This window comes from Cherax quadricarinatus, chromosome 3 (genome assembly GCF_038502225.1).
Source record: "Cherax quadricarinatus isolate ZL_2023a chromosome 3, ASM3850222v1, whole genome shotgun sequence".
NCBI lineage: Eukaryota > Metazoa > Arthropoda > Malacostraca > Decapoda > Parastacidae > Cherax > Cherax quadricarinatus.
Genome location: NC_091294.1, coordinates 38,274,886 through 38,294,885, shown reverse-complemented (window position 1 = coordinate 38,294,885; position 20,000 = coordinate 38,274,886). Strand labels below are relative to the sequence as shown.

Sequence of the window (20,000 nt, the reverse complement as noted above, 5' to 3'; positions counted from 1 at the left end):
TGCTAAAACGAAATCGAAAATATTAAATCCTAGTGTTTTTAATTGTGAGCTGAATGAACCCTTAAATACTGCACGGCTTTATGCCAGAACCGTCCATCTGTTAGGTACAGTTTTCTAAGATGCAGGGAATACCCGCGAGTAAGTCTAGTGCGGCGCAGTTCTCGTCTATATACTACAGAATGATTAGAACTGAACTGGAGAAAGTTAAAAAAATATATTTACTCTATAAGAAATCTTTTCAGTGAAGATAGTTTGAGAGAGCTGAAGTTATACACTCTTCAAAGTTGTAGAATGAAAGGTATAAATATCTAACCAAGAACAAATTTTGAAACAATGAATTTAAGATGGATAAACTCAGACTTAGAAAGGACACAGAAAAGTGTTGCTTCATCAGTAGAGTTGTAAATGAGTGGAACTGTCTTCCACTTTGGTTAGATTTAAAATGTTTATCAACTACATGTATGCAAATAGTTGGTTCTGAGAAGTACCTGCCAAGCCTAGGCCAATATTACTACTGCAATGTTCCACTATACTTAAGTAAATACACATACACTCTCTCTCTCTCTCTCCAGAAAGTCAAGGTTCGGTACATTATCATCTTTAACGTTGAAGCTGATGATACAATAGGGTTCCTGCGAACCCTGGAGAGTAGTCTTCAGGGAAGTTGCTATAAGTGTGTGTGTGTGTGTGTGTGTGTGTGTGTGTGTGTGTGTACTCACCTATTTGTGGTTGCTGGGGTCGAGTCTTAGCTCCTGGCCCCGCCTCTTCACCGGTTGCTACTGGGCCCTCTCTCTCCCCGCTCCATGAGCTTTATCAAACCTCGTCTTAAAACTGTGTATGGTTCCTGCCTCCACTACGTCATTTTCTAGGCTATTCCACTGCCTTACAACTCTATGACTGAAGAAATACTTCCTAATATCTCTCTGACTCATTTGTGTCTTCAACTTCCAATTGTGGCCTCTTGTTTCTGTGTCCCCTCCCTGGAACATCCTGTCTTTGTCCACCTTGTCTATTCCACGCAGTATTTTATATGTCGTTATCATGTCTCCCCTGACCCTCCTGTCCTCCAGTGTCGTCAGGCCGATTTCCCTTAATCTTTCTTCATAGGACATTCCCCTTAGCTCTGGAACTAACCTTGTCGCAAACCTTTGTACTTTCTCTAGTTTCTTGACGTGCTTTATCAAGTGCGGGTTCCAAACAGGTGCTGCATACTCCAGTATGGGCCTGACATACACGGTGTACAGTGTCTTGAACGATTCCTTACTAAGGTATCGGAATGCTGTTCTCAGGTTTGCCAGGCGCCCATATGCTGCAGCAGTTATCTGGTTGATGTGTGCTTCCGGAGACATGCTCGGTGTTATACTCACCCCAAGATCTTTCTCCTTGAGTGAGGTTTGCAGTCTTTGGCCACCTAGCCTATACTCGGTCTGTGGTCTTCTGTGCCCTTCCCCTATCTTCATGACTTTGCATTTGGCAGGATTAAATTCGAGAAGCCATTTGCTGGACTAGGTGTCCAGTCTGTCCAGGTCTCTTTGAAGTCCTGCCTGGTCCTCATCAGATTTAATTCTCCTCATTAACTTCACATCATCTGCAAACAGGGACACTTCTGAGTCTAACCCTTCCATCATGTCGTTCACATATACCAAAAATAGCACTGGTCCTAGGACCGACCCCTGTGGGACCCCGCTCGTCACAGGTGCCCACTGTGATACATCATTACGTACTATGACTCGTTGTTGTCTCCCTGTCAGGTATTCTCTGATCCATTGCAGTGCCCTTCCTGTTATATGCGCCTGATGCTCTAGCTTCTGCACTAATCTCTTGTGAGGAACTGTGTCAAAGGCCTTCTTGCAGTCCAAGAAGATGCAATCAACCCACCCCTCTCTCTCGTGTCTTACTTCTGTTATTTTATCATAAAACTCCAGAAGGTTTGTGACACAGGATTTGCCTTCCATGAATCCGTGCTGGTTGGCATTTATACTCTTGTTCCGTTCCAGGTGCTCCACCACTCTCCTCCTGATAATCTTCTCCATAATTTTGCATACTATACACGTCAATGACACAGGTCTATAGTTTAGTGCCTCTTTTCTGTCTCCTTTTTTAAAAATGGGAACTACATTTGCCGTTTTCCATACCTCAGGTAGTTGCCCAGTTTCCAGGGACGTGTTGAAGATTGTGGTAAGTGGCACGCACAACATATCTGCTCCCTCTCTAAGGACCCACGGGGAGATGTTGTCCGGTCCCATTGCGTTTGAGGTATCTATGTGCTTTAGCAGTTTCTTCACCTCCTCCTCATCTGTATGTATGTCGTCCAACACTTGTTGGTGTATTCCTTGCTGGTGTCCCCATCTGGTCTGTCCCCCCAGAGTCCTTCCTGTCTCTACTGTAAATTCTTCCTTAAATCTCGTGTTGAGCTCCTCACATACCTCTTGATCGTTTCTTGTGAGTTCTCCACCTGTGTGTGTGTGTGTGTGTGTGTGTGTGTGTGTGTGTAAATAAAGTAAACATCATCATTGCTACTTGGAAGATATATTTTAGTACACTGCATTTTTATTAAATCAAATAAGAATCAAAAGTAGAACTCAGTTCCGTAAACATTTCAAAATATCAAAGTAATATATGTAATACAAAATAAGTTAAAAATGTGAAATCAAAATAACTGCTGCTGATAAACCACTGTTTCTCTGGAAATCTTTTGCCTCCAGTAGCGTACAGGAACTTAGCTGTGGCCAGCTTCATGGTCTAGAATCACATCGTCCAGCTTCATGGTCTAGAATCACATCGTCCAGCTTCATGGTCTAGAATCACATCGTCCAGCTTCATGGTCTAGAATCACATCGGCCAGCTTCATGGTCTAGAATCACATCGGCCAGCTTCATGGTCTAGAATCACATCGTCCAGCTTCATGGTCTAGAATCACATCGTCCAGCTTCATGGTCTAGAATCACATCGGCCAGCTTCATGGTCTAGAATCACATCGGCCAGCTTCATGGTCTAGAATCACACAGGCCAGCTTCATGGTCTAGAATCACATCGGCCAGCTTCATGGTCTAGAATCACATCGGCCAGCTTCATGGTCTAGAATCACATCGGCCAGCTTCATGGTCTAGAATCACATCGGCCAGCTTCATGGTCTAGAATCACATCGGCCAGCTTCATGGTCTAGAATCACATCGGCCAGCTTCATGGTCTAGAATCACACAGGCCAGCTTCATGGTCTAGAATCACATCGGCCAGCTTCATGGTCTAGAATCACATCGGCCAGCTTCATGGTCTAGAATCACATCGGCCAGCTTCATGGTCTAGAATCACATCGGCCAGCTTCATGGTCTAGAATCACATCGGCCAGCTTCATGGTCTAGAATCACATCGGCCAGCTTCATGGTCTAGAATCACACAGGCCAGCTTCATGGTCTAGAATCACATCGGCCAGCTTCATGGTCTAGAATCACATCGGCCAGCTTCATGGTCTAGAATCACATCGGCCAGCTTCATGGTCTAGAATCACATCGGCCAGCTTCATGGTCTAGAATCACATCGGCCAGCTTCATGGTCTAGAATCACACAGGCCAGCTTCATGGTCTAGAATCACATCGGCCAGCTTCATGGTCTAGAATCACATCGGCCAGCTTCATGGTCTAGAATCACATTGGCCAGCTTCATGGTCTAGAATCACATTGGCCAAATTCATGATCTAGAATCACATTGGCCAGCTTCATTGTCTAGAATCACACAGGCCAGCTTCATGGTCTAGAATCACATCGTCCAGCTTCATGGTCTAGAATCACATCGGCCAGCTTCATGGTCTAGAATCACATCGTCCAACTTCATGGTCTAGAATCACATCGTCCAGCTTCATGGTCTAGAATCACATCGGCCAGCTTCATGGTCTAGAATCACATTGGCCAGCTTCATGGTCTAGAATCACATTGGCCAAATTCATGATCTAGAATCACATTGGCCAGCTTCATTGTCTAGAATCACACAGGCCAGCTTCATGGTCTAGAATCACATCGTCCAGCTTCATGGTCTAGAATCACATCGGCCAGCTTCATGGTCTAGAATCACATCGGCCAGCTTCATGGTAATAGAATCACATTGGCCACCTTCATGGTCCTGAATCACATTGGCCAGTTTCATGGTCTTGATTCACACTGGCCAACTTCGTGGTCTTGAATCATATCGGCCAGTTTCATTGTCTAGAATCGACTGGACAACCCTGCAAAGGAGCTCACGGCTGTGGTGTGGTCTGTGACCTCAGTGTTGACGTTTGGTATCTATCAGCTGTTCACCTTATACAATGTTTATCCTGACAGATCTGCCCAAGTATTCAAAGAAGCGAACCCCCTATTTTACCAATACACATAACATAACATCTATGACAGTTGTAGACTGCTGAGGAGAGTAGTTCAAGAAGTATAACGTCTTTGAAGCTATAAGGACGCAATTTAGTGTACTCATCACTCACGTAATCGTAATAAACAACTGCGTACAAATCTCACAACGGTTGAAGCGTGAACCAATCACAAGCGAGTTTTAAAATACACAGGCCAGTGTGCGTCACCTCATTGGCCTGTGAGCCCCGGCCAGTCTCTGATTGGATATATAGCGTATATAAACTTGAAATTTGCCAAATTACCTTGTGATAAAATTCTTTTAATAATTTTGTTATCCCTTTTATTTTGAAGAAATGTACTTTTGTCAGTAAAAGTTTTTGAAAACTAGAGTTTAGCTCTGTTAACAGTAATTTTTGGTGCTGGAGAATTTAATAACTTCTGCAGCCGTTTAAATCAGCATAAAACTAGGAAGAATCTGTAATCACTATTCAAAAATCAGAAAGAAAAAGATTATCCAAGTTCGTGATTCTGGAGAGGTATATACAAAGAGAATATATATATATATATATATATATATATATATATATATATATATATATATATATATATATATATATATATATATATATATACATATGTCGTGCCGAATAGGCAGAACTTGCGATCTTGGCTTAAATAGCAACGCTCATCTTGCCATATAGGACAAGTGAAAATTTGTTTATGCAATAATTTCGCCAAAATCATTCTGAACCTAACGAAAAAAATATATTTGATTGTGTTTGTTTAGTACTAAATTATTGTAAACGTATTTAAAATGTATTTAGTTGGGTTAGGCTAAAATAAATTGCTCTTGTTATAATAAGGTTAGGTAAGTTTTCTAAGATTCTTTTGGTGCAAAATTAAAAAAAATTGCATTAACATAAAAATTGACCAGTTTTACATATTCGGCACGACATATATATATATATATATATATATATATATATATATATATATATATATATATATATATATATATATATATATATATATATATATATATATATATATATATATATATATATATATATATATATATATATCAAGAAGTGTCCGTAATGTAAACAGGGATCGCCACGGTGAATTGTAAAGTGAACGCTTGTGCTTGTTCATGTGAACAAGGAAGCGTATACCAAAGAAAGGGAACTAAACAGTAAACACCCACACTGGCAAAAGAAAGTGAGGATGAGGCGAGGTGCTTGCACGTGTCTTAGCTTAATACGGAGCTCTGGCACTCTGGTCATTAATGCAAGACCTGGACAGTCAGAACCTGAGGTCTAACATCAGGGATTCCTGTGGCAGCAGGAGATGCTTGGAGTCATATTATCTTCTGCATTATGGTGAAAGAGGATGGTCTTCTTGAACTGGTGGCTTTATTTTCTCTCGTAAATTTCTCAGTATGGATTCTGATATGACAATGTTTAATATAATGTTTCGAATAGTGTGTGATATGACTGGACTGAAAAAAAAATGGTTGAGCCGAACAAAAAATAAAAAAAATCACCGTGAGTTCTCATTCCACAGGTTGTACGGCAGTTCATTATGTGAGAACAGGATATTGCGCTCTAGTTCACTTCATAAAGAATATTCATGTTGTTACGACTTAGTATTAATGTCCTTGCCTGCATGTTCACGGTATATATATGATTGCTGATTGCGAGGAATTCGATAAAACTCCCGTAAAGCCCTTGTGAATGTTGTCTGGTATTTTTATTCATAAATGCAAGCTTCATATTAAGTAACCTCACGAACTGTAGGAGGCATGAGAAATTCTCATTAACAGGAAAAAACGCAATCATGCTCCTGTACATAGGCCAATACTTAAAGACTTTAACTAAAAGTGGTTATTGTTCCATTTCCAGCTCAGCAGGACAACCTTCTGTTTTTCTATCTTTGATAATATGCGATAACCCGTAATCTAGTTAGATGATAGTTCTCCTCAGCAGTTAACCTCGATATGAACTCCCAGTTCCTCTGCTATCTGTTTATCCCGTGTACTCTGGGTTACCCCAGCGATGTAACAATGATACAGCAGCTTCAGTGTGGTACTGGAGACTCCAGTGAGCTGAGTCACTCATGTCACTTTCATATAATTCCAGGTTTTAATGGGTGAATCAATACTAATTGGAACGTTGAGCACTGAAAATGGGTTTCTGGATAGTGTGCGCGTCGATAAAGCACATAAATTCAGGAACACACACACACACACGCACATCGTGTTGTACACATCATGTCCAGCAAGTGCTGTACACGATACATACAACCGATATCTCAAAGTCGATGGGGCCAGATAACATCTCTCCATGGGTCCTGAGAGAGGAAGCAGAGGCGCTATGTGTACCACTAACAACTACCTGAGGTATGGAAGACATCAAACGTAGTCCCAGTTTTTAAAAATGGGGACACATACCCAGCATTAAACTGCAGACCTGTGTCACTGACATGTAGAGTATGCAAAATCATGGCGGAGATTATCAGAAGAATAGTGGACAACCTAGCTTATAAACAACAACCAGCACGGATTCAGAGACGGGAAATCCTGTGTCACAAACCTACTAGAGTTCTATGACCAGGTGACAGCAGTAAGACAAAGGAGAGAGGGTAGATTGCATTTTCTTGTACTGTAAGAAGGCTTTTGACAGTTCCACAGAGAGACTAGTGCTAAAGCTAGAGGACTAGGCAGGTTTAACAGGGAAGGCGCTGCAGTGGAACAGAGAATACCCGACGGGAAGGCAGCAACGAGTCATGGTACGTGATGAAGTGTCACAGTGGGCGCCTGTGATGAGCGGGGTTCCATAGGGGTCAGTCCTAGGACCGGTGCTGCTCCTAGTATATGTGAATGATATGACAGAAGGAACAGACTCAGAAGTATCCCTGTTTGCAGACGATGTGAAGTTAATGAGAAGAATTCAGTCGGACGAGGACCAGGCAGGACTACAGAGGGATCTGGATAGGCTGGAGGCCTGGTCCAGCAACTGGCTTCTAGGGTTCAACCCCACCAAGTGCAAAATCATGAAGATCGGGGAAGGGCAAAGAAGACTAAGACTACAAACCTCACTCAAGGAAAAGGACCTTGGAGAGTGTATAATACCGAGCACATCTCCTGAGGCGCACATCAACTAAATATCTGCTGAAGCATATGGGCGACTAGCGAACCTAAGAATAGCATTCCGACACGTCAGTAAGGAGTCGTTCCGGACCCTGTACACCGTGTACGTCAGGCCCGTATTGGAGTATGCAGCTCCAGTTTGGAACCCCTCACCTGGTCGAGCACCTCAGGTAACTAGAGAAAGTGCAAAGGTTTGCAATAAGACTAGTCCCGGAGCTAAGGGGCATGTCAAACGAGGAGAGGTTAAGGGAAATCGATCTGACGACAGTGGAGGACAGGAGAGACAGTTAAGATATGATAACGTCATATAAAATACTGAGAAGAATCGACAAGGTGGGCAGAGACAGAATATTTCAGAGATGGGACGCAGCAACAAGGGGAGACAGTTGGAAGTTGAAGACTCAGATGAATCACAACGATGTTAGGAAGTATTTCTTCAGTCACAGAGATGTCAGGAAGTGGAATATTCTGGGAAATGATGTAGTGGAGGCATGATCCATACATAGCTTTAAGCAGAGGTATGATAAACCTCACGGAGCAGGGAGAGTGACCTAGTAGCGACCAGTGAAGAGGCGGGGCCAGGAGCTGTGACTCGACACCTGCAACCACAACTTGGTGAGAACACACACACACACACACACACACACACACACACACACACACACACACACACACACACACACACACACACACACACACACACACACACACACACACACACAGGACTCATGCATGTCAATATTTCATCATCATAAGGAAAGCAAAAAAAAAAAAATAGAGTAATGAAAGAATGAAACAAAAAATAAAATTATATACTGGATAGCTATGAGGGCTTGAGTTTGGAAATTTGTAAGACGAAATCAGTGTTTTTTTTTTTTTTTTTTGCTCGCACCACACACATGAGATCGTGTGTGTAATATATATTTCTTGAAAGAAAAGAATTTTGGACATGTCAAGGAAAATGTACCTGAGGGAAAAAAAAAGAAGAAGAAAAAGGGGATAAGATGATTCATGGATTCTATTGTTTGTGAACAAACTTAGTCTACAAACAATAGAATTCAAAATTGCTGTTCAACACACCATAATTTATTGCCTATTGTACGAAGAGAAACAAACAAGAGGCTACATTTGCCTGTTGTTGTGTCTCCGGTGTTGTGTTTTCCTGAGCCCGAGTGACGAGGCTTCTTGCGAAGGAGAACCTTCTTATCAATACAGATTTCTCATTGTTATACATGAGTCTTATTCATCAGCGTGATGATACTGTGAACCATTAATATGATTCAAACAAAATAATTCATAGTGAATAAAACACTGATTTCAGAGAAATCTTTTTTGCGTTACGTTTCACTACAGTATGAGGCGAAACGTTCTACGATAACAATTTCTCTTCGCTCAACATATTGTTCGCCACACTGTCGACACTTCGCCATTTCTTCCAAAACAGTTGCTCACGACACTCGCACGATTCTCAGGAATTTGTCCCTTAAAAACCATTTTAGGAAACAATGTTGATTAAATTTATAAAGCATAGATGTAGAAGTACTGAGTGACTGAGTCCCTCAGTCAGTATATAGACCAGAACTGCGTCGCACTGGACTTACTTCGGTCGTCGGGGGAACAGGAAGGTATCCCCGTCATCATTAGTCTCAGCTGAGGGACTTATACCTCAAAGTTCTTCTGATCTTCATCATTCTTCTATGTATACGACTGATGGAACCACTGTGTGACGAAACGTTTCCTCAATCAAGATATCCAAGTGTTGCACATGTATCTAATTTATCAACTCGTCGGTTCTATGAACCATTTATCTCCAAAAGGGTTATTTTTTTTTCGGTGGATAGAAAAAAAGTCTTAAACAGCAAACAGACATAATAAGTATACACGCCATATTAGCGAGATTATAAAATGCTTAGAAATTTCCAACACCAAGGAACACAGAGGACACAAATGGATCATTAAATATCTGACATGAAGGGCAGGCTATTATGTGTAATTTACATACAGATTAAACATAAGGGAGAGTTAAAAATTTAAAACAACTGCAAAGGTACGGTGACGTATTAATAAGACCAGACCAGTCCAAGGAAGTAATGATATAAACAGAAGAATTTATATACACTGCCAATAATTAAAGTGCGGAAAGAAGTAGCGTGGAAAATAATTCTTTCAATTTTACAAAGTAATCGAGTTACATTCTCTTGTCAGAAAGTATTTCAGAAAAATGCGCAGATAATCTAAGAACGACACTGAAAGAACTGAGAATAAACTTTGAAAAAGAGAGGCAAACTCATACGAATAAATATATAAAAGACTAAGATCATCATATACGAGAATAAACTTGACGTATTAACTCTGAATATAGCGAAATTAGAAAAAAGTGCTAAACGAGGTGGCACTGAAGGTAAACAACTCAGTTAAAAAAAATGAATATATTAGGTGTGGCATGCAAAGAGTATGTTACAATTTATTCGGCGTATGTCACACTCCCATATAGGCTGCCTCCCAACCAGAGAACCGAGTGCTAAGGGTTTAACCATCAATAGGGTACCCGACGTTAAATCAATACCTTGGTTCATTGACCAATCACAGGCAAGCCCGCCAAAGCTGAAGCAACGTGGTTCACTTGCAGTAAGCATTGGCAGACTTGCCTACCTGCTGGTTGAGTACGGTGCACTCTGGCTTTGCGTTGTCATCTGTCACCGTCGTGTACACTTATTATTATTCCACCTGTACAAAGTGTACATATTGGTATATAGTGGGTGAAGGCAAAATATACATTATAGTCTACTGCTGAGTTTGTTTGCTCCAGCTCCAATTACGACCAGGTCTCACAGGACGTTTGAGAATTTTGTTAAAAGAATCAGACCCTAAAATACAAGTAATGTTGAGTTTCTAGTAAAAAAAAAATACTGCATACTGAATATATGGATATTACTCGAGTATAAAGCACTAGAGTGGAGCCCGTACCTAATTATGCATTACAGGAAGATTCAGAATATTCAGAGACTTTATACCTTGCCCTTGACGGAATCAAAGAGCCACACCTCTTTGTACTGCTGGAATTAAGGGTGACATAGTCAAGGGTGACGAAGTCAAGGAGCTACGCCTCCCGGCACTGACTGTATCCAGGGCTACGTAGTCAAGGAGCTGCACCTCACTGCACTGCTGGAGTCATGGGTGACGTGATCACCCTTTGGTAAACAAGTCCTGACTTTCTGGCGTGGAAGGCACCACAACACAAGAACATAAACCAAAGCTGAACACTCAGATGAACAAGGCATGTCCAGTTTTAAAGCAAATATTGTAAACAGTACCAGTTTGCTGCCATCCTGTTCCATACAACAATTACACGATGGAAACAAAAGCTGGCTATGTTTCCCCATCATATTGCATCAAGTAGTAAGATGAATTACATACATCGCGTTGAAATCTGTCAGCCTGAGTTTTTAGATTTCAGTAGAGCGGTGAGGGTATAGTCAGGTATTCCATTACGGCTTCTTCAGCTACAAGAGCTGAAAAAGGTTTCGTTTCAACAGAACTAGAGGAGCTGTTACATGGGAAGTCCCTTCTCTCAGGATGGGCTATCCCATACACATGAGAAAGGAGACTTTTCTGAGGATATCTCCATCGTCCCAGAGAGGAAGCAACAGAAAAAAAGGTGGGTTCAAAAGTTTGAATCATGCACCACCTCTTTTCCAAAGACCACTTAAACAAAATACCCACCCCACCCTCCTCCTGGCGTGTGTCAGATTACCAGTTAAGTGGACGGCGCTGGAAACCTGAACATGAAAAAAGGCACAGGAAGAAAGGCCTGTTATATCTGGCATAAATTAAGTCTTCTGACAAGGAACAATCTTCAAGTAAATAAAAAAAAAGTCAAACACGAAAGGTGTAGACTTTAGTACCCGTATATTCCCTCCACCATATATTTGCATCATGTACAATGTGCAGTAAGAGTCACTCACTACTGATGGTTGTACACCTCAAGAAAGCCAGTATTGTAGAAGTATACTCGACAAGCATTAGTGAGCGTCTGCCTCCAGCCAGGTGTGGAAACATAACATCAGTTAGGCCTGGGGCAAGTTCTTACCCAACTGGTTGGGTAAGAGCGAATCAGAGTAGTCGGGGTCCCACATGCAAACTACTCCAACCTGACTTCTAGTTTGGTTGGTGTAGAGGGTATACACGAATGGATGTGTGATGAACGTTGAATAAATTGTAACATACTCGACGCACGCCACATCTCCAAATAAATATTGGAACATCAACAGTCCTAAGTCATGTCAGTCAATTAAAAGTCAAGGTATGGGCCCAAAAGCTGGAACCCATGTGTTTATCTCTGGAACCTGACAGTGTATCACTATGGGTTCATCAGTGGAACCTGACAATGTACCACCATGGAATCAGGGAATGTGAGAAGAGAAATGCAAGAAAGGAGGGAAGGTGAAAAAAGGCTGAAAGACAATATGAATATAGTACATACTGGAAGAGGAGAAATCCAATACCGTCGTCATTTATTTAGTTCCTGCTGCTCAACGCCCTCTGACGGGGGAAAAAATATTTCCTAACGTTGCTATGGTTCGTCTGCAAGCATTCGTCCGCATCGTTAGTCCTGCTAGAGTAGTGGAACTCCTAGGTTGTGTGGTGTTGGTTGCAGTGCTATAAAAGCAAAAGCCACCGCACCCACTCAAAACTTGATGGCATATGACAGAGCGACCACTGAAAGGTAGGCGAGCGGTGGCACACAATGCTCTGCAACATTCCCTGTGCATTCTCTGAAGTTGAAGTGCGAGCGACCAGAAGAGCACGTCACACTCTACCAATCAATGATGATATAGACTCGCAGCTTGAATGAATTTTTCCTCGCTTCCACGCGCTATATTTTACTGCAGTAATGAATACAACGGCCATATTTCCCAGATTCAACTCATTCCGTAATTACTGAGCTGACCCCCACAATGCTGTGTGTGTGTGTGTGTGTGTGTGTGTGTGTGTGTGTGTGTGTGTGTGTGTGTGTGTGTGTGTTTGTGTGTGTGTGGTGCAAGTAACAGACACCTGGTGAGTCAGGTACTCTGGTATTGACTGACTCAGTGAGTCCTGCAGTCCATCCGGCTCTCAATATGTGCTCTTTATGAGCCTCGAATATTTAAGTTAACATACACCTGGAAGTAATGAATGCGTAAGTGGAAGATTTATATATACCTGGAGGTAGTTTATATGTACCTGGAGGTAGCTAATATTTGCCTGGAGGTAGCTAATAGGTGCCTGGAGGTAGTTTATATGTACCTGGAGGTAGTTTATATGTACCTGGAGGTAGCTAATATTTGCCTGGAGGTAGCTAATATGTGCTTGGAGGTAGTTTATATGTACCTGGAGGTAGTTTATATGTACCTGGAGGTAGTTTATATGTACCTGGAGGTAGCTAATATTTGCCTGGAGGTAGCTAATATGTGCCTGGAGGTAGTTTATATGTGCCTGGAGGTAGTTTATATATACCTGGAGGTAGCTAATATGTGCCTGGAGGTAGCTAATATGTGCCTGGAGGTAGCTAATATGTGCCTGGAGGTAGTTTATATGTACCTGGAGGTAGCTAATATGTGCCTGGAGATAGTTTATATGTACCTGGAGGTAGTTTATATGTACCTGGAGATAGTTTATATGTACCTGGAGTGTTTTATATGTGTCTGGAGCTAGCATTGTTACCACGAACGAGTGGTATTTAATCAATAACTACTCAGCGACTAGCCGGGGGCTCGAACATGTGGTGTTTTAGGCTGCCTCATGGTGAGCGAAAATTCACGACTCTCAAACCCACTGGACCATCCAATCCTACAAAGATCACACACCCAGCAGAGCTAGGTGTTGTACCGTGATCCGAGAACATACGATGGTGTGGCTGCCTCAGAGCTAATTTCATTCTACAAGCAATATATTAAGTATTGTGCAATATACAGTATTATTGCAATACTATACTGCAATACTATACTGCACCCACAGGTTCAGTGTTTTTTTTATTATAATAATAATCTGAAGCACCCACACCACTGTGTGTCCTCGGATCACGGTACAACACCTAGCTCTGCTGGGTGCGTGATCTTTGTAGGACTGGATGGTCGTGTGGGTTAGAGCGTCATGAATTTTCGCCCACCATGAGGCGGGCTAAAGCAACACGGGTTCGAGTCCCCTGCTAGTCGCAGTGTTGTTATTGATATATATAAATAATGTAATGAACGGGATTCGAACTGATGGTTTTGGGTCCTGGGCTTTCCAGTCTGATGTACCGAACCACACTGTAAAAGAATCATAAGGATTATCCAACAAAATGCTGCTTTATGAGTGAGGTTGGTGATCCAGGGTTGACTCGGTAACACAATTGGGGCGCCACTGAATTTTACTGACTACTCATCCTACAGAAGTCTCCACTCTCATGTAAACTTTGAGGCCCAGTCCCTGGACCCATTATGTACCTCTGTAATCTTTTGACTACCGCCCACTGGATGGGTATGGGGTGCATAATAAACATATTAAACTTAAAACTTCTCATGTTGACACATTACGTTACTTCAAGTTTATCGTGTGTGATGGAATGCATTAGGAAAATCTAACCAACATTCGTGCTCTTTGTAATTAATAAATAACGTAGCGTTGCAGCACATTGCTGGTGCCTTTATAAAACAACTGTAAAAAATATTATATCACCAGGCTACGGGTGTTTAAAGGCTTATTAAGTAAGAGATGCCAGAAAGTGAGGTGCTCATTTGTTTGGCTGCAGGTCACACGGAGGTGGTGTCACATCTGGTCAACAAGTGCAACAGGAGCGTCGACCTGGACGCAAGGAACACCCTCGGCTTCACCCCGCTCATGAAGGCGGCGCTGCAGGGCAGGACCAAGATCGCTAAGATTCTTCTCTTCGCTGGTAAGGAACATCACCCACAGGAGCTGGATTACTTATCTGTTTGTTAGCTATTTTCGGAAAGAAGACGATTTTCTTCAATCGATTTTTGGAAGGGTTTGTGGGATAGCGTTATTTTCTAGTTCGAATATATTTTGGTATCCCCGAAGGGAATAGCTTTAAGTAGTTTATCCGTTTTTTTCTTCCTCCAAGATTTTCATTTATTACTTGAGAGCGCTTTGTTTCGATAATAATAATAATAATAATAATAATAATAATAATAATAATAATAATAATAATAATAATAATAATAATAATAATAATAATAATAATAATAATAATAATAATAACTTAACGCCTCATCAGAATATCTTCGAATTTTCTAAGCTGATGTAAGCACTAACGTGTGCAGCAGTCTCCGATCCATTTAGGATATAGATCTCTGAATGACAAGAGAGATGCTTCTTCTGATGGCCTGCTGTATAGCCCTTGTGGTTTAGCGCTTCTTTTTGATAATAATTATAATTCTGATGGCCTGTCAACTTCCAGACCTGATGTGTCTTAGTTTTTTTTTTTTTTATAAAGGCTTTTGCTTATGAGCGTCCATGTGATAATTAGTTCCTATTTTCTGATAGTTTTCATCCGGTCAATGATTTTTTTCCTGCGTTAGAAGCTTTTGGTGCACTTTGCACTACTCCTTTATTTGTATATTGAGGTAGAAAGGGTTGGGCTTGTGGGGAAACGGGGATACCTCTCTCAAATTGCACAACGACCAAAACTCATCTAATTTATAAGTAAGACACGTATGCAACACCTATGTATCTTCGTTTTCGAAAAGTTTTGGCAATGAAGATATGTATTTGTTGTACATGTGTCTTATTAATTAACATGTGGGTATTGTATACTGTTACTGGAATGACTCACATAGTTGAATTATTGATCAACAACGATGTGTGTTGCTGGAATTAAGTGCCATAAAACTTTGCTGTGACGATTAGCAGACATGTTTAATCAGTTAGTTGTGGTGACTTGGGTTAGCATAGATGTTTAATCAGTTAGTTGTGGTGACTTGGGTTAGCATAGATGTTTAATCAGTTAGTTGTGGTGACTTGGGTTAGCATAGATGTTTAATCAGTTAGTTGTGGTGACTTGGGCTAGCATAGATGTTTAATTAGTTAGTTGTGGTGACTTGGGTTAGCATAGATGTTTAATTAGTTAGTTGTGGTGACTTGGGCTAGCATAGATGTTTAATCAGTTAGTTGTGGTGACTTGGGCTAGCATAGATGTTTAATCAGTTAGTTGTGGTGACTTGGGCTAGCATAGATGTTTAATCAGTTAGTTGTGGTGACTTGGATTTGCAGATGTGTATGATCAGGAGGGGAGTTGAATCTACATGATGGAGCCCAATAAACCATTTGAAGTTCCCTTTATCTTATATTCTCTTGTTATCAGAGCATTAAAACGCATTATTTACAATGTTATTACACCCACTCCCATTTTTGCGAAATTCACGAGCAGAACTAAATATCCACTGCTTTGCTGTTTTTTTTTATCATCCTTGGCCATCACCAATGACCTTTGATCTTCTTGCTCAAGACCAAGACCTTTCATACCATAGCGGAAGATCTTCAAGGAACTTTAATAATTCCACGAGTGCTTGTGGTCGAGTGAGACGTGCCTAGCATGACCAGAGTGTCTCAATTCTCATACTTCCGTAACCCGGTCAATCACTTATTTCTTGGCCGCCCACAGGAGCCTCGCCACATCTACGGGACTTCGGGCGTGGGTTGTGCGCTGTAGAGTGGGCGCGCTACACAGGGCGTCACGTCTGCTGTGAGCTGATAGAGAGCGTTCAGAAGTCGTGTTCCAGTCATATCCGTGACCGCTGGACCAGCGACCCTGACCTTAAGACCCACTCCAGCTCCTCCATCAACACACTAGGCCAGGCGGACAACAGGGAGTCCTGGATTAAGCATAAGGTGAGTGTGGTCTGTGGTGGTAGTGGTCCAGTGTGCTGGTGGTCAGTAGTGGTAGTGGTCTAGCGTGCTGGTGATCAGTAGTGGTAGTGGTTTAGTGTGCTGGTGGTCAGTAGTGTTAGTGGTCTAGTGTGCTGGTGGTCAGTAGTGGTAGTGGTCTAGTGTGCTGGTGGTCAGAAATGGTAGTGGTCTAGTGTGCTGGTGGTCAGTACTTGTAGTGGTCTAGTGTGCTGGTGGTCAGAAATGGTAGTGGTCTAGTGTGCTGGTGATCAGTGCTTGTAGTGGTCTAGTGTGCTGGTGATCAGTAGTGGTAGTGGTCTAGTGTGCCGGTGGTCAGTAGTGGTAGTGGTCTAATGTGCTGGTGGTCAGAAATGGTAGTGGTCTAGTGTGCTGGTGGTCAGTACTTGTAGTGGTCTAGTGAGCTGGTGGTCAGAAATGGTAGTGGTCTAGTGTGCTGGTGGTCAGTAGTGGTAGTGGTCTAGTGTGCCGGTGGTCAGTAGTGTTAATGGTCTAGTGTGCTGGTGGTCAGTAGTGGTAGTGGTCTAGTGTGCTGGTGGTCAGTAGTGTTAATGGTCTAGTGTGCTGGTGGTCAGTAGTGGTAGTGGTCTAGTGTGCCGGTGGTCAGTAGTGTTAATGGTCTAGTGTGCTGGTGGTCAGTAGTGGTAGTGGTCTAGTGTGCCGGTGGTCAGTAGTATATATATAATATATATATATATATATATATATATATATATATATATATATATATATATGTGTGTGTGTGTGTGTGTGTGTGTGTGTGTGTGTGTGTGTGTGTGTGTGTGTGTGTGTGTGTGTGTGTGTGTGTGTGTGTGTGTGTGTAATCTTCATACCTTTTCTTAAAGCTATGTATGGATCCTGCCTCCACTACATCACTTCCCAGACTATTCCACTTCCTAACGTCCCTGTGATTCATCTGAGTCTTCAACTTCCAACTGTGACCCCTCGTTCCTGTGTCCCATCTCTGGAACATCCTGTCTCAGTCCACTTTGTCTATACCTCTCAGTATTTTATATATCGTTATCATATCCCCCCTAACTCTCCTGTCTTCCAGTGACGTCAGGTCGATTTCCCTTAACCTCTCCTGGTAGGACATACCCCTTAGCTCCGGGACTAGTCTTGTTGCAAACCTTTGCAATTTCTCTAGTTTCTTTACATGCTTGGCTAGGTGAGGGTTCCAAACTGGCCCTGCATATTCCAATATGGGCCTAAAGTACACAGTGTACAGAGCCGTGAATGACTCCTTATTTAGATGTCGGAATGTTGTTCTTAGGTTTGCCAGGCGACGGAATGCTGCAGTAGTTACATGGTTGACGTGCGCCTCAGTAGATGTTCCCGGTGTTATACTCAAAACAAGATCCTTTTCCTTGAGTGAGATTTGTAGGCTCTGATCCCCCTAGACTGTACTCCGTGTGTGGTCTTCTTAGCCCTTCCCCACTCTTCATAACTTTTCACTTGGTGGGGTTGAACTCCAGGTGCCAGTTTCTGGACCAGGTCTGCAGCCTGTCTACATCCCTCTGTAGTTCTGCCTGGTCTTCGTCCGATTGAATTCTTCTCATCAACTTCACGTCATATGTAAACAGGGACACTACGGAGTCTATTGTTTCCGTCATGTCGTTCATAAATACCAGAAACAGCACTGGTCCTAATGTGTGTGTGTGTGTGTGTGTGTGTGTGTGTGTGTGTGTGTGTGTGTGTGTGTGTGTACACTCACCTATTTGTACTCACCTATTTGTGGTTGCAGGGGTCGATTCATATCTCCTGGCCCCGCCTCTTCACTGATTGCTACTAGGTGTGTGTGTGTGTGTGTGTGTGTGCGTGTCAAAAGAGAGAGAGAGAGAGAGAGAGAGAGAGAGAGAGAGAGAGAGAGAGAGAGAGAGAGAGAGAGAGAGAGAGAGAGACAGAGACAGAGACAGAGAGAGAGAGAGAGAGAGAGAGAGAGAGAGAGAGAGAGAGAGAGAGAGAGAGAGAGAGAGAGAGAGAGAGAGAGAGAGAGAGAGAGAGATTGGGCCTTATACAAGACCACAGACCTACATCCCTGCAGCTGCCTCAGTACCCTACCTCTCTCAAGGGCAGGCACCTTACATTCCCTACACACCCACCACCTCAAGCTGACCACTTCATCATGAGGAGCCAGTCTATCAGCATCCTGTCGGCCAACATTAGAGGTTTCATTACTAATGTTGGAGAGCTCACACATAGCTTTGTGAACACTCGACGTCCCGACATGATAGCTGTTGTTGAAACATTTTTTGGATGACAGGACTCCAGAAAATTTTGCAAGAATTGCTGGCTACACCTCATGGATGAGAAGAGACAGGCAAGGGCAAGGAGGTGGTGTTGCTGTGTGCTTCTCTAAAAGTGTTCATGCCCAGCACATAGATGTTGCCACCCCTACACATCTTGAAATGATGTTCTTCAAGCTCTGTATAAACACTAGTACCTCTGTACTAGCATGTGCAATGTACAGACCTCAGTGGCAACATGCAGACCCTATCAACTTCCTAATGGAAAATATTGACTCCCTTCTGCTACAACACAACTGTCAACATATTATAATTGTTGGTGACCTCAACCAGCACCTTATACAGAGGGACTTTGATGACCTTCTTGCAGTGTTTGACATGAGAAACTTTGTTGATTTCCCTACTCATATCTCTGGCTCCTCCCTTGACCCAGTAGTGAGTGATCTGGCAGAAGGCATAGTCACTTGTCAACCCCTCGGGTACGTTGGATCGTCTGACCACAAGGCTGTTTTTACCACACTTAAGATCCCAACAGAACGAGGTGAGGAGTCCACACGCACAACCTGGCTATGGGAAAGAGGTAATTGGCCAGCCCTTTGCTCTGAGCTCGCCACCACCGACTGGAATGCTCTTCTCCAGGGGATGTTGACAACCAAGTGAAAGCCTTCACTGGACACATCCTTAATCTGCAACAAGAACACATTCCTCACCGGCAATATGTGACCAAAGCCTACAGATCAGCCTTGGTTTGGCTTTCGTTGTAGAGAGGGGCTGCTACTACTAAGTACAAAGCATGGCAGAAGGTATAAGAGACATCCTACCACCTATAACAGGAACTTGCACATGCAAGCCTGTAGGCATATGGGTGATGTTCAAAAGTGGGCCATTGCTAAATGGGAGTTGGACACTAAAAGAAAGCTAGCATCAGGTAGGGTAGGCTCCAAAACCTGGTGGTCCCTGGTCAAGGACAGACAAGGTTATCTGCCTGATGAACTTATTCCACCTCTAAATCGACAGGATGGGACCACCTCTACTAGTAGTCAAGAGAAAGCGGACCTCTTTGCTGAACACTTTGCTACCAAAATGCAAGTTCCTGATCCAGCAAGGGACCCTCCTTGGCTAGCTGCAAGAACTGTGTCAAAACTGTCAGGTGTGACAGTAAGGCAGGAGGAGGTGCATTTCCTTCTTAAATCACTTGACCAAGAAAAGGCTATGGGCCCAGACAAGTTGAGCCCAAGATTGTTGAGAAGATGTGCAGACCAGCTAGCAGCACCTCTAACTCGCATCTTTCAGCACTGCCTAGTACAGTGCAAATGGCCCTCTCCATGGAAAGAGGCAAATGTAGTCCCTGTTCACAAAAAGAAGAGCAGAGCAGAAATCAGC

At 42.7% G+C, this 20,000-nt stretch overlaps 1 protein-coding gene across 4 annotated transcripts in view; it reads left to right on the top strand.

The window, feature by feature from the left end:
* Nucleotides 1-20,000, top strand: part of LOC128684057 (uncharacterized) — a 513,285-nt gene that overhangs the window by 473,951 nt on the left and 19,334 nt on the right. For all 4 annotated transcript variants that reach the window (XM_070091274.1, XM_070091283.1, XM_070091277.1 and 1 more), the window contains 2 exons: nucleotides 14,258-14,401; nucleotides 16,130-16,356. In XM_070091274.1, the coding sequence (XP_069947375.1) occupies nucleotides 14,258-14,401; nucleotides 16,130-16,356 (371 nt within the window). The remainder of the gene's footprint in view (nucleotides 1-14,257; nucleotides 14,402-16,129; nucleotides 16,357-20,000) is intronic.